At 28.9% G+C, this 23,418-nt stretch overlaps 3 protein-coding genes across 3 annotated transcripts; 2 read left to right on the top strand and 1 right to left on the bottom strand.

Annotated features, from left to right (window-relative positions):
• Positions 1-2,254: 2,254 nt before the first annotated feature.
• On the bottom strand, positions 2,255-3,275 carry LOC108556221 (uncharacterized). The gene is made up of 2 exons (XM_017912217.1): positions 2,979-3,275; positions 2,255-2,516 (listed from the first exon to the last, which is right to left on the bottom strand). Exons 1-2 carry the CDS (start codon positions 3,120-3,122, stop codon positions 2,400-2,402), a joined length of 261 nt encoding a protein of 86 aa, XP_017767706.1. The 5' UTR covers positions 3,123-3,275; the 3' UTR covers positions 2,255-2,399.
• A 1,003-nt stretch (positions 3,276-4,278) lies between these two features.
• puf (ubiquitinyl hydrolase 1 puf) lies at positions 4,279-16,005 on the top strand. The gene is given in 13 exon segments (XM_017912249.1): positions 4,279-4,339; positions 4,342-4,389; positions 4,854-4,950; positions 5,108-5,456; positions 5,527-5,824; positions 5,904-6,647; positions 6,716-12,722; positions 12,864-13,581; positions 13,652-13,842; positions 13,916-14,093; positions 14,180-14,346; positions 14,434-15,104; positions 15,173-16,005. Coding segments are annotated over 13 exon segments (10,362 nt in total).
• A 3,677-nt stretch (positions 16,006-19,682) lies between these two features.
• Positions 19,683-22,996, top strand: LOC108556209 (transmembrane protein 245). Its single transcript, XM_017912204.1, is given in 10 exon segments — positions 19,683-19,751; positions 19,754-20,143; positions 20,233-21,204; positions 21,279-21,443; positions 21,537-21,741; positions 21,822-22,006; positions 22,096-22,196; positions 22,280-22,297; positions 22,380-22,682; positions 22,760-22,996. Coding segments are annotated over 10 exon segments (2,592 nt in total). The 3' UTR covers positions 22,944-22,996.
• Positions 22,997-23,418: the final 422 nt, after the last annotated feature.

The following is a 23,418-nucleotide window of genomic DNA, read 5'->3' as shown; positions in this document are numbered from 1 at the left end:
TTTTATATAGATATATATTATATATTTTTTATAAAAAAAATCAATCGCGGATATGCTTTATGGTATCAGACAACATGATCATACACTGATTGGGGGAAAGATAAAAGAAAATTAGGAGTTGGGCTCCATAAATCTTTGTACATATTTTACATTGTGTGTTAAAGACACTCATAAGTCAGGTTTTAGCAGTTGTTTATCGCACACAGATATAGCTACACATATTATTGTATAATGGTTTCAGAAATCTTGCAGTAGCACATGCTAAATATTTGTTTTAAGAAGTCAAGAGGATGTGTATCGACACTCAATCAAATATTAAATAAAAATTAAATATTTAAACATTACAAGGGCTGAAACAAAGATTATTTTATTTATACTTCACTGTCTTATTATTATATGATTCCAGCAAAAATATATAAAAACATTTAATTGGAAAAGCTACTTCCATTATTAGAATTAACAATTAAAATAGTTTAAGGTATTTAAATACAAAAGAATAATAAAACGTCGTATATATAGAATTCAGTTTAATAAATTATAAGATATTTAACAGCAGAATTGTAAACAATAATATTAAAACATTAATATCAATAATATTGTTATTTCTTTGTTAAAAACAACTCTGTTTCATAAAGCTCTGTTTAGGTGTTATATATTTTTTAGCATGTTACTTTACATAGTTTAAATTGAATATAGAAACTATACATTTTCTCAAAATAGTATTATTTTTAGATACAAAACCTAGAATATAATACTAGTTGAATAGATCTTTATTTATTTGCAGAATAAACAAAATAATGAATGAGTACAACATTGTCGTAGACAAATTCTAAATATATGCATCTATTATTTTATTACGATTTACCATTAACTTTATTATTATTTGCACTCTATATTTAGGCAGTAATATTTATAAGAAAAAACCTTATTATACAGTCACTGATTTTATGAGGATATTGGTTACACGTATAGATAATCTATTATATACATATATTGATCACAGATGCAAGTTTATATTGTCTTTTCTTATGTAATAACGATAACATATAAAAGAGAGAAAATAATATTTCTTAAATGTTAAAATGTTTAAGACTATGCAACAATAACATTTGAGTGACAAACACATCCTTGTCTTCTGAAAACAAATTTCCCTTTGTAAATCATGAATTACATGTGAGATAATACATATAGTAAGCACAATGTGGATTGTGTCGCCAAGCAGTAATATTGTTCTACATAACATTTAATTGTGTTAGCGAATACTGTTAAGAAATAAATCTTATCTTAACAAATTATAGCAATATTATTTATCCTTGTGTCATTCTTATAAAGATTTTTGATTTTTAAAATACATAATACTATAAGTAATTAAAATTCTATATTTAAAAATTTTTATAAATTATTTATTATATTGCAACTTATAAGTAAACATTCAAATTTTGTTAAACTTTGCACAATGCTATACGTTAATAACATATATTTATGCAAATATTTCTGTTATAATTTGTACCATATATATAAAGTTGGCATATTAACTATTAATATTTAATAACAAAGGAAATATGATCAGTTTAATGTACATCAATATTGACAATCTCATGTATTTAATACATAATGCTAGTAAAAACTTTGTCAACTAAATGTTTTCTTATTTTTACATTCAGTTATATAATGATATTATTTAATATTCTAAAAAATCACTTTGACATACCTATCTATTTATCTTTGTACACCAGTAATATAGATCTCTTGAAGAAAATTTTAAAAAACTATATTATATCAATTTTTTAAATGATATTTAAAAATCTCTATTAATAAAAATTATGCAGAAAACATAAAATAAAGTATAAATTCAATATTTTGAATATTATTAAACATATCTAAAAGGTATTTATTTGAATATCATTTACATAAATGTATCTAATTTTGTTATTATTCATTATCAGCCAAAAAAAAGAAAATAATTTTTGTGAAAGTACAAAATACACACAAATTATAATTATTTATAGATATTATAATATTACAATGTAAATAAAATAAGTTTTAACAACTGGTGTAAAAAAAAGTAAGATTTAAGTAATAAATGAAATTTATATATTAATAGCATTTGCTAAGATATTTCAAAAAGAAAACTCTTTATAGTAAGCAAATAAAGTAAATAATTTTATAGATTATCAAATCAATTGATCAATTATATATATGCATTTTTGTTTAACATTTTTATGTCTCCCTAGTAATAAATTACTAAAACAACAATACAAATAGGATACAGAGAATGTTTAATAATATTGAGCGAAAAAAAATCTGCTTTTTATTCTATATATCAACATGAAGGTGGGCTAGATGTTGGTGCATTATCAACAGTTTGTAGTGGTTGATGCAACTGTTGATGTTTTATTTTAAGTAGTTAATCTTCGTTTAGCTAACAAAAACTGTTCCATTAATTCATGATGAGCTTCTAGCCGTTCAATACAATGCAGACATGCCGTTTTAGGTAATGGATCATTCATGTTTACCTGTATGACAAAATATAGTTGTATTTTGCTAAACTAAATATAAATGTTTATTAATATTATTATTGTAATGTGATACCAAAACATTGTTTACATATAAAAGCTTCTATAAACAAGCATTACAATAGATTTATTTTCCTCTATGTTGATGTAACTATGTTTTTATTTTTAAATGTTTCATACATTTGTAATAAAATTAGCTATTATTTTGTCATTTTATAATCTGTTAATTATCATTATTATTTAAGATAATGTATTAAGGGTTTGTATTATCAACAGTATCAAATATAATAAAAAAATTCAAGAAGTCAAATTAAAAGTGAGAAAAAAAGAATATAATTTAAATAAAATGACATCTTAACCAATCATGCATGAATGAAATAAAAAGTATGACAATTTTTTTCTTTTAGATAATATTCAAGACATATGAATTTCAAAATGTATAAAAATAAATTTTGATTTTACCGTAATTGGCAGATAAGTATTTATTTTTTCAGCAAGTTTCATTCTCTCACCCTCTTCACCATATATATGGATCACAAAACGGTTCATCTTACTGCAAAGTCTGCATATAAAACCCGTGATCACAGCTTTATCTGTGCTACCCATCTCAATTATTTACTAAAATTTACTTCTGTTTGTATGGCACTTATCGATATCCTATAATTCGTCACACACGTCAATAACTTCACACGAAAATTACAATTCTATGAAATAGCACAAGATGTTGTGCTTCTTTCGAGATTGTTTATCATAGTTCTGAACAACTGGCGCTACCAGTACTGTACTGTACTACTCTCATCAGAATTATACATCTAGAACTGTTTGTATATTTTTTCTTAGAATTACAAATTAAGTACATAATAATAATATAGCTTTTGATTAAATGATATTATAAATAAATGTATAAATACATACAAATTATTATAATTAAGATTAAGTTATGTTTAAAGATTATTAATATTTAAGAAATTAAAAATTATGGAAAGAACTTTAAAGGTTATAACTAAATTTTAAAATATTAATAGATTTGTTTTTTCGAAGTTTTAAATATTAATTATTTTTTAACATCATAGTATATGGAAAAAATGTGTATGATTTGTTTAAAACAAAATAAAAATAATTTCATTTTTTAAACCTTTTTTAATTTAAACAATTTAATGTTAGTTGATATATTATGTTAAGTTAGTTGATATTTATTATGTATATATTATTGTTTTTAATATTTAATATTTGTGAGCTAATATTGTTTTATCAGTATACATTTTAATATAATAAAAAATACTAAAATGTATAGTAATTGAAACATAAACAAGTTTTAATTATAATATTTAATATTCTATTTTATATCATTTGCATACATTAAAAAAATATATTTTTAATTTGTATATCATTAACGTTTAAAATAATGGTACGATCATTTTAAATATCATATTATTTCTATAAAATATGGCGGCGATCAGCTGTCTTCTGTCATAATGACATTCATATTGATAAGCACGAAATAAAATTTTTTTTAAGGTATTTGGATGAAGGTATTCATAAAGTACGATAACAAAGTAAAATAGTTTTCTATGGATATATCATTTTCTTCAAATATCAAAGTTTTTCAAAAAGTAGAAAGATATTTATTGTTGCTCATCTGAAGTAAGCAGCAAGTGAATGCAGCTGCGTAAAAAAGCAATATGGTGACTAACGAATTAATCAAGTGTTGAGAGTAATCAAGAATACAAATGTTTAATAATATTACCAACTTTTTGGATGGATGGTGGTGAAGTTGAGTGATGAACTTAACGTGATTAAAAGCCTTTCAGAGGCTAAAGGAAGGAAACCATGTGCGATGTGTGTGTTGACTTTCACGACCTTCTGCTCTCCTGTAAGCAAAATGTGTACAATACCTTTCACGTTAACCTATTGTACTCTGTTGCATGTTGCAAACTTTCATTTTGCATCATTAACTAATACCTTATTACAAATAATCTAGAAACGACTTGTTGTAAAATATTTATTGAATTCATATTTACATGTAACTTTTGGTACTATAAAAGTTAGTTTATAATATTATAATTTATAACCTTACTGTTTATGTATGATTTTAGAAATCATTAAAACGAATGTATAAATACATTTTAATAATAAATACAAAAATTAATAAAATATGTAAACATATTGTTTTTAAAAGTCGTAATTAGTAGTAGAATTGTACGACACATGAAAGTAGAAATGTTTAAAACTAATGATGTAATAATGTATTTAATTCTTACATTAATTTTGCTTATATTGTAGTTATTTTATATAAATTTTCATACTTTTTATTTTTTATTTATAATTTATATTTAGATGATGAAAGATCATCGAAGGAACAAGATGGATTGGCAACACTTTGTATTTCGGATGTGGACACAACATTACATTATGTTAATCAGTGGGTACAAAGGTCTGATTTCATTTTTGTTTCTTATGATACATACACACACGCGCGCGCGCACGCACGCACACATACAAATTTATAAACTCTTGTTAACTAATATAAACTCTTTATAGAATTATTTTATTTTTGTTTTAATACAACTTCTTATCTTTCACTCTTATAGACAGTGCATGTGCTGTTATCGAGAAATAAAAAATTTTGATCGATTTATACGGTTAACTCAAAGTGTTGTATTATGTACATTACAACAGCTACAAATTATACAACAAAATGGTCAGCAAGCAAATGTTGGAAAAGCATCATCCAAAGACGAAAAAGAGGAAGAAAAAACAGATGAAACTAAAATAGAAAACTCAGATTTTGCAGAAACAGAAACACAAACAAAACAGAACTGGTCTCAACAAGATAGAGAAAAATTGTTTCATCTTCTTTCAAAAATATTTTTATTAAATTTTCCTCTTTATATTGCAATGAAACATGGTGGTGCAATTAATCCTTTAGCTCCAGTAAAAGTAATGTATTACTATAAAAAATATACTTGTTTAAATATATACTTATAGATTATTTTTTATCATTTTGAAGGATGAAGGAGGATATTGTGAACCTCATGATCCAGAAGTGCCAGCTCCATTAATAAGAGCAGTTTCCATATTTTGTCATCAAGGTGGCTTCAATTTAATGTCTGCTTGTTTTGATATGGAAAATACATTACCTGTTAGTCTTGCACACTCAATGGTTGCAGTGATTTGTAATTTAAAACTTTGGTTGAATTATGGTAGTGTCATTCAGCTCTTTATACCATTACGAAGTCGTGTTATGAAATATATGTGTCGCTTAGCAGATAAAGAATTACGCACACAAGCAGTTAGAACAATGGCAGGTAAATTTTGAAATAAATAAGATTATAATAATTTAATGTATGTATTTGTTGCTGTAAATTAATAATTTTATATACTTAGATTTTATGTGGAGTGCTGTAAAGGATCCTATTGATGCTGTTTTACCAAGTTTTGATCGTGATGGATTGGATTTAGCATTTAAATATTTTACTAGTACAACTTTAACTATGAGACTAGCAGGAATAGCTCAGATAAATGCTCATATCACTGCATTCAATGAACTTTGCAATAGTGAAACTGTCGCTGAAGTGGAACAAGTGGGCCATGCATTGGCTGCTTGGTTAACAGAAAATAATATAATAGCTCATATATTTGGACCAAATTTGCATGTAGAAGTGATTAAACAAAGTCATATTGTATTAAGTTTCTTAGCTATGGAAGGTAGAATTACATGTTCAGATATGGATACTATGTGGCAAGCTGCGCAATTAAAACATTGTGGTCGTCCAGTATATGATTTATTGGCACCCTTAGTAAAACATTTGGCTCCAACTCCAGTTTTACATTTATACTCTTTGTTAGGAAAATTGGAGCCAAAGGACCACACAGAACAAAGTTTATTTCTAGCATCTGCCTTGATAAAATTTATTTGGACAGCAGGTGGTTCAGGATATCCAAGAGGTTTATCTATAAAAAACAGAGAAATTTTAAGAGGTAATAGTGGTATTGGTGGGAGTAGTACTAGTGAGCCTAGTGGAATAGATGGAAGCAGTCCAGACGAGGATGAAGAAGAACCAAGTCCTGCACCATCTGAAGGACCTTCACCAAGAAAACAAGCAAAAGGAGATAGTAGTGATGGAGAAGGTATGGTACCTATACAAATAACATTTTTACTTCTAGATAAATATGATTTAAAGTAAAAATATTAATAGGTCTATTTAAAGCAAAGAGTGTGGGCACAGCAGTTGTACAAACAAGTTTAAACGAAGGAGAAGATCCTGTAATAGAAAAATCAGAATGTTTTGCTGAATCAATAAAAGATTCTACATGCAGTATACAAGATGACATAAAAGAAAAGCAGAGTGGGTCAGATGCAGAAGCAGATACAGAAAAATCTAATGCAGAAGAAACAGTTGCAATAGAAAAAAGGAAGAGAAAAGTATTAAGGAAACGGAAAAAGCCGCAAAAACGTTCATTAGTTACTGTAGATAAAACATTAGAAGGCATTGTTAATGAAGAAAATAATGTGAAAACTAAAGATTTAATGTTAGATATGGAATATAGACTGGATGTTTTAAACAGTTCTTTGGATACTGGTGGATTAGTTTCTATGGATAATCCGACATGTATCGATGCAAAATGTGTTGATGCATTTGATCGTGTAAAACAACAAGCAATGGCTTTAGATCCAAGTGATCAACAAGTTCCGACAACGGCGGTACTTCTAGGAAGAGTTAACAAAAATAAATACATGTCGTTAGTAGGGCATAACGTAGATCGAGCTCCTGATTCTGCAGATACTTCACACGATGAAGATGATAGTGATGTCGCTGGTGTCCTTGCAGCAGCAGATGGACCTGGTGCTGTTATATCAGAACTTGCTGGTTTAGTACATGCAAGTGGACCTACATTTCTACCTTCAGGACTAGATGAGATGCTTTCAGATGAAGAAGGATCCTATAGTAGTAGAATATCTAACAAAAGTGAAAAAAATATGGCAGATTTTGATGGAGAAGAAAGTGGTTGCGAAGAAGAATTAGCTCAATTAGCTGCGCGTCATTTAACAGCTATACAAATGCAATCTTATCATCCTCATCACTCTCATCCAACAATGACTATCAGACGATCTGTTTGTCGTCCTCCACAAGTAAGAAGCATTCGCCAAACAGTAACACATGTTAGTTCCCAATTCAACTTGGATACTGTATGTAAGCCTGGAAATACGTTGTTATGGGATCTTCTGCAAGATGATAAAATTGGTCAGTTAGGAGAAGGTTTAGCTTTGGAAGCTGAAAAAGCTTTGTGCAATCTTTTATGTTTCAATGTTGACCGATTAATACCTATGAAATTCATAGAAGGTTGTTTAGAAAATCTTGCAACCAACCGTTCTGTTGTTGTATCTTTAAGATTATTACCTAAATTACTTGCCAGTTTCCAACAATTTGGTGCAATGGATGCACATACGATAACAACATGGGCTGATCGTGAACGTGGAATGATGAAACATTTCTTTAATAATCTAAAAGCATACACTAGCACAGGGCCAAAAAATAACTTATATTCCCATCAAACAGAAATACAAGTTAGACTGCAATTTTTATCTTCTATTTTTTCACCTTTAGGTTCACCTGATTGTTTTCGCCTAAGTCTCGAACAGGTGGACATATTATGGCAGTGTTTGTCACAAGATCCAACATGTGCTGATGAACTTTTTAGCTGGTTACTTAGTCAAGCAAAATCAACAGAACAACATGCACTTGGAATGGATACACTTAAACATTTATGTATGCGTAAATTACCGAGCTTACCACCTGAAACTATCAGTATGACTGGTCTTAGTCTTTTTCAACAATTGTGTAACTTAGCTCGTTTAGCCGCTGCTCATTTGGATAGACCTTTAAGAGATGTAGATTCAGTTGGTATGGATTTTTTGTGGCGAATTGCACTAAAAGCTAAAAGTACAGATGTTAGCATGGCATCTATACAATATTTAAACGGATATTACATGTCTAGACAATTAACTCAAGAAGCAGAGTTTGTTTCGCAATGTATGACTCACCTTGCTGCAGCCAGTGCCGATTTAGAAATGAACGAAGAAGCTAGTTTACGTTGCATACAAAGAGCTTTGTTGCTATTAAGGACACATTTAGAAGCGTTTCGAAAACGGTACGCATATCATTTACGTCGCTGGATATTGGAAGGCAGAGGTGCTGGTAGTCACGTCGCTATGAATACTTCAGAAAAAGGCCAACAGCTAAGAATATTTGTACAACCTGCAGGAATTCCTGAAAAAACAAGTTTCACTCTTCTTAGTACTGATTATGTAGCGGATTTAAGAGCAGAAGTTGCTAAATGGTGGGATGATACTCAAAATAATCAAGAAAAATCATCATCTACTACAAATTCAAATCAGAATAATGGTTCAGTATTAGGTTCTTTACTTACTGATGGGCCAATTAGAATGATTACACAAGGTCAAGAATTGACTATTGATTTTGATGAAAAAACATTACAAGAAATGGGATTTAAAGATGGCCAATTAGTTTTTATTTCTCCTGGGGCTGGTCGAGGTAATGGTACAGGTAGATGTAATAAGCGAGATGTGGATTCACCATCTCTTCTGCCACCACCTCCTCGAGAATCTTTACCGACATTATTATTATTACGACCACAGTATTTTGAACAACTGTTTACGCTTATGAGAACTTTAAGTGCTATGAAAACGGTAGTGAAAGGAGGACAGGAAATTCCTCACACAAAAGCCCAAGTACTTTCTAGAGGAGTATGGGATACATTAACTTTATTACCAACTAGTCCAACCTTATTGAGAGGATTTCAAAAATTGGGGGAAACCACTCTGCCAGAATTATTAGATCCTGCTAGTCCTCAAAAATTAATGTATTCTTTATATATTGTGGAATCGTTAAGTAGACGTAGTATAACGAATCAACCTTCTGTTGTAAATTGTACATCTAGTGCGTCTGGCAATGAGGGCGATGGCGATGTAGACGATAATGCTGAAGACAAAGGAATAGATATTGCTTGGTCCACATTGTTCATTCAGCATGGAGGTTTGCGTCATTTATTTGATATTTTTATGTCTGGATGCTTGGAACAAGGTGATGGTAGTGAATGGCAGCAGGACTGCCTTGCTAGCTTATTAAAACAATTGTGTTATTTGGGTGTTGTTAAGGAAGAGAAAAAACGAAGTAAAGCAGATAAACTGCTTGTACCTAAACTAAGTGAAGTAATGCTCTCAATGATAAATGTTGAAGCTGTTATGTCTCGAATAACAAATATATTAAATGAAGCCTCTTTACCTAGAGATCCAAATCATTACAAAACAGGACTTTTTGGACGATCACAAGTTATACATTATACTATGGCTTTGTTAGTTTATTGGGTACACAGTGATGAAACAGTTAAACAGTATCTTTTTTCATCATCAGAACCATTTGGAAAAACTTGGTTAAGAAGATTAGTGTTGGAAGATCCAGAACCAGCAGTGAGAAGAGAAGTTTGTACAGCATTATATAGATTATGTCTAGGAACCACAGGATCTGAAGATGAAAATTCTGGTAATCCCAATTTGATTGTACCAATGCTAAATACATTATTAGAACATCTTGTGATTGCCGAAGCAATGCAACCTTCTCATCGAAAACCGGATTTACCGTTGCACCTACATCCAGTTCTTGATGATGGGAAAGAACCATATGGACCTGCCTGTAGGGATTATTTTTGGCTTGTTTGCCGATTAGTTGATTCTCTTCCAGAAGAAACCATCAAAGAAGGATCAGATGATTCAAATTTAACAATAGATCTTGAAACTCTAGCAATAAGAGTAATTGATTCAGTTTTAAATCGAGATCATCTTGAGACACGTCATAATACAATAGAAGACGATGGTTTAGTTGGATTATTAAATCTTACTTGCAATATTATGACACATAATCCACCTTGTAAGCAAGGAAAAATTGGACAGAATTTGTTACATGAAGTATTTGATTTTCTGTTTGCATTACCTAATCCTCGATCAAAACATGTCCCAAAATGTAAAAGTCAAGTTTCCAGATCAGCAGCTTTCGATCTTTTGGTCGAACTTGTCAAATCTGCACCCGATAATTATAGAATTCTACATGAAAAATTATTAGCTCAACATAAACCTGGTCCTCATTCTCCATATCCATGGGATTATTGGCCACATGAAGATGGACGTTCTGATTGTGGATATGTAGGTCTTACAAATTTAGGTGCCACTTGTTACATGGCTAGTTGTATGCAACACTTGTATATGATGCCGCAAGCACGTGTCTCTATATTAGGAGCTGATTGTAATAGAGCAAATAAGCATCAACTCACATTAAGAGAACTACAAAGAATGTTTGCTTATCTTTTAGAGTCTGAAAGAAAAACATATAATCCTCGAAGCTTTTGTCGAGTATATACCATGAATCATGAGCCTCTTAATACTGGAGAACAAAAGGATATGGCTGAATTTTTTATAGATCTTGTATCTAAATTAGAAGAAATGACGTCAGATTTAAAAAATTTGGTAAAAACATTATTCTGTGGTGTAATATCTAATAATGTTGTATCATTAGATTGTGAGCATGTAAGTAGGACACTTGAAGAATTTTATACTGTACGTTGTCAGGTAGCTGATATGAGAAATCTTTACGAAAGTTTAGATGAAGTTACAGTTAAAGATACTTTAGAAGGAGACAACATGTATACATGTTCACAATGTGGTAAAAAAGCAAGAGCAGAAAAAAGAGCATGTTTTAAAAAATTGCCACATATACTTTGTTTTAATACAATGAGATATACATTTAATATGGGAACTATGTTAAAAGAGAAAGTTAATACACATTTTAGTTTTCCATTAAGATTAGATATGTCGGGATATGTTGAGAAAAAACTTATGCCACAACATTATCAGGAAGAAAAAAAAGCATCTGAAAAGAGGAAATCTGAAGGTGATTGTCAATCTGGATTAGACAATAATGACAGTGATCCAGAAATGGAACATTATCAGTATGATTTAATTGGTGTAACAGTTCATACTGGCACAGCTGATGGTGGACATTATTATAGTTTTATTAGAGATCGTACATCACCCAATAAAGATAAATGGTTTTTATTTAATGATGCAGAAGTTAAACCATTTGATCCGAACCAAATAGCAGCAGAGTGTTTTGGTGGAGAAATGACAAGTAAAACCTATGATTCTGTTACGGATAAATTTATGGACTTTAGTTTTGAAAAAACAAATTCAGCCTATATGCTATTTTATGAATGGTGTGCTGATCTAGGTGATCAAGCAAAAGAGGAAGAAGCTACTGTTTCCAGTCCAAATGGACGACAATCTAGTTTGTTGATTCATAAGAATACTAATAAATTACCACCATTGGAATTGAATAAAGAACTTGAAGATTGGATATGGCAGGATAATATGCATTTTTTACAAGATAAAAACATTTTTGAACATACATATTTCACATTTATGTGGCAAGTATGTGGTTATATACCACAAACATTACTCTCTATACAATCTGATATAACAGAAATGTCAGCAGATCTTTCAACATCATTTTTTATGGAAACTTTTATTCATGCCAAGGAAAAACCAACCATGGTGCAATGGGTAGAGTTGTTAACAAAACAATTTAATGGTTCAGCTGGTGCATGTGCTAGATTTCTTGAAAAAATGGCTGGAGATTCATGGTGGCCAATTCAAATTCTAGTCAAGTGCCCCAATCAAATGGTAAGACAAATGTTCCAAAGGCTATGTATTCATGTGATACAACGTTTGCGCGCTACTCAATCACCTTTGTATCTTCTTTGCGATGAAGAAAATGACGTAAATACTGTCGGCACACGATCGTGCGTGACAAGATTTGTGAGAATGCTTTTGTCTCTTATGGAACATGCAAAACAACATTTGAAACACCTTACTGAATATTTCAGTTTTTTATATGAATTTAGTAAAATGGGCGAAGAAGAAACGCTATTTCTAATAAGGGTACAAGCTATATCGACTATGGTAAATTTTTATCTTGGACATAAAACACATGAATTTGTTGATGCAGTTAGTGAAGAAGAAGAGGAAGAAGAAGTTGTTGCTATGCCAACAGAAAAATTGAGGCCTGCCTCTTTAGATAAAATGATCACCTTAATAGCAACTTTGGTTGAGCGTAGCAGAGGACCTGACCATAGGTAATTCAATAAATTTGTTAGTTTTATTCAGTGTAGGAATTTTATAATTATATTTATATTTATATATATATTTTATAATTATATATGTATATATGTGCATATTATATATTTATCTTTTCTTTTTTCTTTTTTATTTTTTAGACTAGCATTGTCTCCAGCAGATTTTAGTGCTGTAGCAGGGGGTAAAGGATTTCCTTTTTTGCATCAGCAAACGCGAGATGTCATTAATCTCAACCAAACACGTAACTTGATACAGTCTTTATGTCGTTGGAATGATAGACTAGCAATGCATATTGTAACAATGATATTCCAAGCTATAACAAAACATACAGATGTTTGTCAACCATTTTTCAAACTTCTGACATTACTAACCGAGAGCTCAGGTTTAAGTGGCTTGCCATGTATGACCCAACTGATTTTAGGCAGAGTTTGGGAAGCAGCTAGAGTTGCTCCACATGGAGCATTAGAGTGGCTAGCTTTAGCTGTTACAAGAAGTAAACTTGCACATGCTTGGGTATTACAAGGATTAGATACATGGTTGCAACATTTTTTGTTGGAACATTCAAATCAAAGAGTTCGTTCTGCAGCTGCTTTTCTTCTTGTGTCATTGGTTCCATCTACTCATTTCAGACAAGGTTATCGCAGTGCTCATAGGTTAGGTTTAGGATGCAATACATCTAGAGAACTACAGTTGTCTCCAGAAGCTACTTTAATTTTACATAAAATATATACAGCACTTTTACGATTATTGCAACCTGCAAGACATTATATTGATATACAAAGTCATGGTACAATGAAACTCACTGCCTATTTTGCATTACTTACATATTGTGTTATTTCCAAGACAGAAAAACTAATGGTAAGCATTCCATTAAATTTAAGCATTAGATATTTGTATAATTATTTTATTATATGATATTTATTTTTAGTTTGGGCAATATTTAAATGATTTATGGACACTTTTCCATCCAAAACTTTCTGAACCTAGCATTCCAGTGCATCATAATAAACAAGCTGTGCTACTATTTTGGTATCATGTTTGTTCCGATTGTCCAGAAAATGTAGCTCTTATACTTCACAATCCTCATATAATCAAGAATATTGCATTTAATTATATACTGTATGTATACTTTGTTTAATGTATAAACAATGATTGTAAGATTGTTTTTTTAAGTATTATACATTTTTTTTAGCGCCGATCACGAAGATCAGGATGTGGTATTATTTAATAGAGTAATGTTACCTGCTTATTATGGTTTACTACGATTATGTTGTCAACAATCACGCACCTTTACGAGGCAGTTAGCTGCACATCAAAATATTCAGTGGGCATTTAAAAATATAACACCTCATCCTACTCAATATTCGACTGTAAGATTTTTTTTAATTTAAAATCTACTTTGTTTTATTTATGAACCTTATGTTTAAAATGTAAAATATTTTTCTTTCATCTCCAGGCGGTAGATGAATTATTTAAATTGATGCAATTATTAGTTGCAAGACATCCTGATCAAACAGAACAAGAAGAAGCTGAAATTGCATCGTTTAGAAGAGGAACCTTATCTTCGTACTTACAAGGACTAGATGGACGATCATGTTGGGCTACACTTATTTCTGCATTTCGGTACAATATTTTTATTTTTCTATACTATTTCAAAACATAAATTAGTGGTATGTTTAAATATATTTATATAAAATTAATATCTTACAGTATTTTGATTGAATCAGATGATGATCGGCTGTATGTTGTGTATAATGGAGGATTAAGTATGGCTTTAGAAGCATTTCATATGCTGCATATCATGTATCACGAAGCAACAGCATGTCATGTTGCTGGTGACTTAGCTGAATTAATAGCTATTATTGTGGATCTTGTACGATGTATCAGAACTGCTAGAGATGGACCCGATGCAAGAAATATATTAGCAAATTGTAAAGAATGGCCAGATATTTTACGGAAATTAGCAACATTGTTAAATACATATAATCCTCCAGATATGAGAAATCTTGCTATTGATCTTTTAAAAGAACTTGTGATGCTTGTTCCTGCCGAAGCAATCTCGATTTTGGCACCATTATTATCACACTGTCATGCAGCTCTTCAAGAATCTCACGCTGCTGTCCCACCAGGACCATATCTTCCAAGAAGATCTACTCCTCCAGGAAAAATGCCTACTCGACCTGCAAGACCAATGGTTCAGATGGCAGTACCACATTCTCAACTAGAGGCATCTAAAGGAGTAGATCCAGAATATGATAATGCTTTACTTGAATTTTATTTACCATATCACGAACTTATTGATGTAATGTGCAGATTAGCAATTAATAATGATTGTATGACAGATACATTAGTCAATCTGAGTGCTATGTTAGGATTTGAAGGTAAGCATTATTTGTCACTTAAAATTTATAGAATTAAAATAATTTATAACAATATTATTTGATTACAGGTGTTCCATTACATTTAGCCTTATTTCCTAGATTATGGTTAGACGTTCATGCTGCTACACATATAGACAGAAAACATATTGCATCTCTTCTTTGTTCTTCCTACACAGTGGATTATGTAGATGCTGTGTTATTAGATGAAAGATCGTCATTAGGGATACCAGCAATTCATGCTTTTCTAAAAACTTTCTTTCCAAAACTTGCTAATCATGTATTAACTGAACAAACTTGTTTACTTATTGACAATTTAGTTAGTTCTATGATGGCAATGGTGGAAGCAGTAGATATTCAAGCATCTGCACATAGATTAACAGGAGATTTGAGAGCTTTAGCTCTTGTCTATAATAGCAGTACAAGACTGAAACCACCAAGTAGCTTGTTACCTGCTTTAGAAACACTATTGTCTCGAACTAGGGCAATTAAAGTGAAAGAATCTAATCAACAAGAAACAGAAGCTCCTACGAAAAAACGTAAGTTTATGGTGAATGAGAACAGTGAAAGCACTGATAAAGAATTACATTTACCAATCAAAGAACTTAATGATCAGAAAAACATTTCTAACATAAACATTGAAGAAAAAGACAAAGTAGAAGTACATGATATGACTTCCTCTGATTCCGGAGATGATAAAACCATATCAAGAAATAATATTCAAACAGAAAATATTCCTACAAACATCAGTACATTATCCTCAAGTTTAATTGATACTGTGACAACCAACAATTGTACGAACCAATTGCGGTGTTCGTTGACTAATATTTCTTGGTTTGAAATGTTGGAAAAGACGATTCTTGATCTGCAAACTATTGTGCAATTGCAAGCGAAAAGTAACTAATTCCTTACGTGTTTTGAATGGTGCTTTTATCATAGAAGCATACAATACAGAACTAAGTTTATGTGTAACTGTGTGGTTCTTTAAGATAACAAGATGAAAATTCAGTTTTACATACAAGATTTAAATGGACAAATTTTAGTGCGTTTGTGTTCTATAAAAAAAGATACATATGTTATGATGTATGTATCAAATGCGATTTATTTTGCAAATGTAGGTAAATAAGATAGCTTTGTCTATTTAAGTTATATTAAAATATTCAAAAAGAAACGAAAAACAAATCATTAATTGGGAGTGAACAATTTTCATTTTATATAATAAATGTTCGTTAGTGCTGTGAGATTATCTATCTCCTATTTTTGGTAATATTCATGTACACTTTTATGTGTACAATAATATAAATCGCTCAGTATTTAATGATAGGGATTATGAAAAACTTGAGATAATTTAAGAGATACAACTATAAAACCTTTATAAAATTATAATCATTTTTCTATATTTATCTCAATATTTAGAAATGTTGCAGTTCTTTCAATCTTCAAACATAAAGTATAAAATAGTATTTTTTCAATCAGCTCTTAAAGTGTAAAAATATTATTTACACGCAATTTTAAGTACTATTTGCATACTGTTCTGTAGACTTCATTAATTTATCATTGTAATATATTTCCATCATTTTTTAATATTTTCAGATAATTAATCGTGTAATTTATGAATGAATACTTTTATAAAAAATTACACTAATTTACGTGGATGATTGCATTATTACATTTTTTATGTTTAATACACGAATAAACAAAAAATATTTATTTTTTCCTTTAAATAAATCTTATTAACAATTCTGGTATATTTACTCTATATGTCACAAATTCGTTTCGTTATATTTTTATTTTGTCTATTTGAATAAAATTTTTAGATATATTTGTTTATATTTCAAACAATAAGTTGCAAGTGTTTTGGTCATTGAAACTACACTTCGCTTAATTTTTTGTAAAATTTATAAAATTCAATTCAAGTTTTAGCCATTCTTCGTATCTTTACAATAAGTCATTTATTATCGCAAGTTATCGCAAGTAAAAGATCTTAAATATACTGCTCTATTTGTTTGTGCGAAAGTAATAAATACAAATATCTCACATCACAAATGAACAATTATCAAATTTTTGAAACCTTTGTCAAAAGTCAACAGAAGTATTCGAATATAATTTTCTTGTAACATGTAACAAACAAACCTGGAAACATATCGGTATAAATTGTTATGTATGCACTTAATTTACGTGCATTGCTTTATTATATTTATTATTACTGCATCATAACCGTGCGTTATTAAAATAGAAAAAATATATATATATATTTATTGTTTTTTACTAATTCGTTACGTAAAGAAGTTACTTTGCCGCCATTTGTCAAACATTTTTAAGAATTTACATACAAGGCATAGTTGATACAATTATGATTTGATTTTTTATTTTTTCAATAATTCTGTATTGTAAAAAACAAACACGGTCTAGTATGTTTTGAGTCAATCTAACTGCTTAGTAAAATAGTATTTCTAACAATAAATTACATATATTTCAAGAAATATATTTTTTTTATATATATTAAAATAGATAAATATACCTGATTAATAATTTTGTTAGGAATATTATATTCTGATTACTTAACGAAATATGTTTCTTGAAATATTTTCATTTTTATTAACCGAAATATTATTTTATCCATAGCTTAGTACATGATTTAAATACAAAATCATGATTTATTGTATATGCTTAATACGCAAGTATACGCACGTACATATACTTACGATAATCAGACTTGTTTTCATTATAATTGAACTTATTACAGACAATGGCACTAAAGTAAAACTTGTCCATATTAAAGTTCAAAAACCATCATGTGTATTTTTGATTTCAATTATACAATACAATAGCGAATTAACGAATGATTGAAAAATGAAAGCAATGAGTGTTAATAGTAAGATTATATGGTGTTCTTGTGCGATATTCTTGTTTCTTTGTCACCTTAATGTTACTTAATTAATTAATGACCACATCTTGAGAAGTACTTCGTACAACTTTATCTACTTATGAAACATACTTTTAAATGGGTCAAATTAAAGCATTAAATATAACAGCAACTTTATGATAGGATAAGTCACAACTTTTTGGGTGCATTTTGAGATGAACTACAGATTTTAGAAATGACTACTAATAATTATATGATTATTATTAATTAACTTTCGTGACATCAATTCGATAAGTATTAATAATAAAAAAAGAAGGAAAAATGAAAGTGTGATGATTATGTCAATGTTTCCTTATGTAATTAATACTTTCAAGCACGTTAACATTATTCAATGAAATGTTCGTCCTTTTAGCGTATTGATATTGTTTAGCAACTGTAAAACAAAAAACAAACAGAAATGTTCAATAGTTTTACAGAAATCTAAATGAGTACTCGTGTCCATATGATTAATATCGCATAATATCCCAAATTGTATTTCTAATATTTGACATACGTATTTGTGATCAAAATACTGTGATTAGTGATGGTAGATCTATTTGCTGGTTTGCAACAAACATGAGTATAACAAGCGTATTATACACGCACATACAGTATAATGAATTTTTCACCAAATCAAGTATTTTTAACTTTTACGTGCTAGCGGTGATTTATTGAGTTCAGTAAAATCATAAACATAGTAACCAAAAAGTTGATAATAAATAATAAAAAAAAAATAGAAAAAAAAGAAAAGGTATGCAAAGTGTGTGAGATCATGTAAAACTATGTGCAAGAAAAGCATTTACATTTACTTTTTCTTATTAAAAATGAGAAATGCCTTTGTCTCATGAAATGCGTTTCGATAATCTTCATATTTATAGATAAAAAGAAGTACTTGCGATAGAACGCTTGTGCTTTCGAGTAATTGAATTCGAAGATGGTTAAGACTGTATAAAAAATATTTGAAGCGTCTTATAATACTTTTGTCATTTTATTAACCTTCCGAAAATATCGAAAATATTTCACCAGATTTATATATTTAGCATGTGTTTACGTTTATGTATTCGTTTATATACCTAAGGTGTATAGTTTCTGATCCATGATAAATAAAATCTTTCATTTTAAATTTCGCATACAGAAACAATGTTATTATTTTTTAAGATTTTATCTCGCATCTATACAAAAAATAACATATTAAATTATAAAATTAATATTTTATATTTTTATGATGTAACTGATTAAATTGTGAAAAATAAATTTCTGGTGTTCATGATATATTTTAATAATTTTTTATTATGTTATTTAATTGAACTAAATTGTGATAGTATTAAGTCATAGGTTCCTTTAATTCTTTTTTCATTTCATATGGTATAGTTTAGAAAGGAAAGAATAAACTTTCAAATAGAATTCTATATTAAATTTCTATCACAATTTTGCCTATTTCACTTTTTCTGTTATCGATATAAGTATCGCAGTATTGACACACACGGGATACTGCATAAACTACTGTACAATAGTCCTTTACAGTATTTATTAATTCTTATACTATATTTTTATCATTGTTGATTAATAAAGTGTAATTTTTGATGTGTTCTTATTTTTCTTAATAAAATGTTAAATAATAAGAAAATTTAAAATTAAATAATAAGCGCTCGTAGAAAATTGATTACGTATTCATAATGGACAGTACGCGGTCGCCTATGGATAACCTCTTTAACATGCTGTCAGGCTTCAGTGCTGGTCATGATGTTCAGCAGCTGGATACGGTTTATACATTATACTGAAACCGTTTGTAAAACCTTTGATTTGGGCCCTATTATGTGGCTCTGTCTTATTTCCTTTCAAATATTCATTAACTACAATTGTACAGTCATGGTTTAAAAAAACAGAAATGTCTCATACGCCGTTAATCATAAATTTAATGGTGCTACCTATACAAATAATAGACAGAATCTCTGACAGTTTAGGATCATTTTTATGGAAACACATTCGATACATTGTTAATGCATTTTTACTGGCAACATTAGCTTTAGGTATATATCATTATACACCTACTATATTAAGTTGTCTCATATGGAGAATATGCCTAATCTTTAATACAATATTTGGATTTTTTATAACAACTTGCAACACTTTTATGGTAATTTTTAGTTGCTCAAAAAATATTTTATAAAATATATAAATTTTGTTATATAGTAATAATAATTAATAATAATGTAATATTTACAGATTGCTTTTGTACTTATTGGATATTTATCTGTGTTGTATGTTTATTGGACACCAAATAACTCCATTTGTTTTTGTTATACCTCATTTGTTATATGGTTCATGATTAGTTTATATATTTCTAACATATTAGGAGCTTATCAAATTATTATATTTATAACACTACAAATATTATACTTAGTAGGATTTATTTATGAGGTAGCAGTTACTATGGAAAACCAAGAATTAGAAGATAAACACATGACGTTCATGGAAGCAGTTTATTTTGCATTAACAAATAGTTTAAGTATACATATGGAACAAGAATCATTTTCTCCATTAGAAAGTAAACAATCTGTAGAAAATATCAACGAAGAAAGTATAGATAATAAGATAAGCACCAAAGATCAAGAAACAAAACTTATTTCTGCTTCAGTAAAAGCAGATACTAGTTCAAATAAAAAATTCTCTAAAAAATCAATGTCATTGGATACAAATAAAGCTACAGTGAGCCACAAATTACAACCTTCTAGTATCTCTATGTCATTACGTGATCGTTATCTGTTGAAAAGATTAAAAACAGAGTTACGGATGTCTATAGATATAGATAATGATAAGGTTGATACTGATAAATACATGTATGGTGCATTATATGGATGTATTGGCATGCTTCTTTGGAAACATAGATGGATGATATATATTTTAATTATTCCTATAGCTTTTTATATTGTTAAGCAACTTAGTAGTTACTTTGGAGTATGGAAGCTGGTTAAAAATCAATACAATATTATTATACAAATTATAAAGACATGGTGTATAAACCGACATCAAGCTCTCTTACCAGCTAATATTAGGGGTTTATATAAAATTGGAATCATAATTGATGAAAAATTAACAAAAGCATTAAAAGCTTCAATTGATTCTGTAGTAACAATTGCTGTGATTTTTGGATTACTTATATTTACTACTTGCACTTCTATTTTTATAACAGTACAGGTACAATAAATCCATATTATATACTATTATCTATATATTTATAAAACTATTATACATTAATATAATTTTCTTAGGTTTATGCAGAAGGTATGCATCTTATTCAAATTACTGGAGAAATACTTAATTCATCTTTAATAAATAATCCAGACATTGACTGGTTACCTGAACAATGGGAAGATTCAGTTAATAGTGTGTTAGATAATGCTTACACATATGGAAGAAGTGCTATTTCTGATGGAGTAAGATATATATATATATATACATATATATACATATATTTATTTTTCTGATGGCTGAACATACTTGATATAAATATATAATATGTGATGTAGATCAAAGGTTTGGTAAAAGATTTAGATGCTGCAAAAGCTGATCAAATGGAAAAGAAAATTTTAGAACTTTGGGACAGACTTTATCAAGCATGGATGATGTCTATGTCTAATGAAAATTCTAATTTAATTGGGCCTACTGTAGATATTACGGCAGCCTATTCAGCATGGGAAAGTTTTAAAGAAACTTTTAAAAAAACACCTTTACGTAAGATTTCATATTTAAGATTAATGTATTTAGGTATATCAGTATCGTATTTATCTAATGTGTTTATTTCTCTTACACAGAATTATTTAACATGATGAGTATACAGAACTTTGTAAAAGAAAATATTGGAATTTTTATGTCAGTATTGGATTCTGTTTGGAGTATAGTTAAGGGAAATATGTCTGTGATACTAAGAATTCTTACAGAACTATTTTATATTATACTTATGAGTGGATCAGCAGTATTTAATTTTACTCTCAGCATGGTAAATAAATAATTAAAAAAGACATATATGTATTTGAAAATATTTAATATATATATATGCATATATTGTACTAAAAATATTATTTTAAGGTGGTATTTTTTACAACGCTCTTTTATCTGCTTAGTTCTAGTGAAAAGATATACAAACCTGTTGAATTAACTACAATGTTTAGTCCTATTAGTTGCCATAGGTAAATTTTTATATTTTATATTCATATATTTTATATACATATAATATAAGTTCATATATAATATTAACCTTTTTATTCATAAGCACTCTGCATATGGAGGGGTATGTGTATATTGAACTATAAAAATATATATTGTTATACATATACTTCAAAAAATGAAGTTTAATATTTTATCTTTTGCAGATTTGCCATAGCACTACAGGAAGCAGTAATTGGTGTATTTGCTGCAACATTTAAACTTGCATCTTTCTTTGGCATGTGGACATGGTTCATACATAATTTATTTCAAGTAAAAATAGTTTATTTACCATCAACTTTTGCAACAATACTGGGAGCTGTGCCATTTTTGGATGCATATTTTGCTTGCATTCCAACTACTTTGGAACTTTGGTTTACTCGTGGTCCTATGATTGCTATTCTATTTTTCATGTGTCATTTCCTTCCTTGTAATATTGTTGTAACTGAATTTTATAAAGAAATTAAAGGGTATTTTAATTTTATATATTTGAATAAATGCATATTTTATTTGTTTATGTATAGCTACACTCTTATTCTTATTTCAGTGGTGGACATCCATATCTTACAGGTCTTTCTATAGCAGGAGGAATCTTTTGTCTAGGCGTGGAAGGTGCAATTTTCGGGCCTTTGTTACTGTGCTGTATAATGGTAGCAATTAATCTAAGTCGCCATTACTTACATTCGCCATCAGAAGAAGTTCTAACTACGTATACAGAAATTAAACATTAATAGTGCAGAAGTTTTTCATAACATGTATTGTTAAATAGTTGAAAAAAAATTAACAAACCTTTACAACATAAAGATTATTAAACTTTGTAGATTAATTTTTGAAGATATAGCTAATGCTAAATGCTAACATTTCACAAATGCCTTAAATGAAGCTTATTATATAAATATTTATTCATATTTTAATATTTATATAGAATATTGAAGAAACAGACTTCATCTACGTAAAGAATTTAAAAATACAGTTTACAAAATATAAAAGTTTTATTTAATCTTAAAATAGATAACTTTGGCATTATTTTTATTTCTTTGGAATTATAAATATATGTATATAATAACTGTTTTTATAAATTTATTACATTTAAATAGATTTTTTATACTAATATGTTTTATAATTGTGTTTTAAAATATTTATTCTAATAAACAAAAAATATATTATAATAGATAATTGTAAAATATTTTTAATTGCTATGATACT

Source organism: Eufriesea mexicana, unplaced genomic scaffold (genome assembly GCF_001483705.2).
Source record: "Eufriesea mexicana isolate 0111107269 unplaced genomic scaffold, ASM148370v2 scaffold354, whole genome shotgun sequence".
Taxonomy (NCBI): Eukaryota; Metazoa; Arthropoda; class Insecta; order Hymenoptera; family Apidae; genus Eufriesea; species Eufriesea mexicana.
This window is presented reverse-complemented; position numbering and strand designations above follow the sequence as displayed.

What these genes read in the sequence shown, in the direction of transcription:
- LOC108556221 (XM_017912217.1), bottom strand. Translation starts at nt 3,122, where the DNA reads ATGGGTAGCACAGATAAAGCTGTGATCACGGGTTTTATATGCAGACTT. An exon ending in ATACTTATCTGCCAATTACG is followed by an intron (nt 2,517 to 2,978) that starts GTAAAATCAAAA and finishes TTTGTCATACAG; the next exon opens with GTAAACATGAATGATCCATT.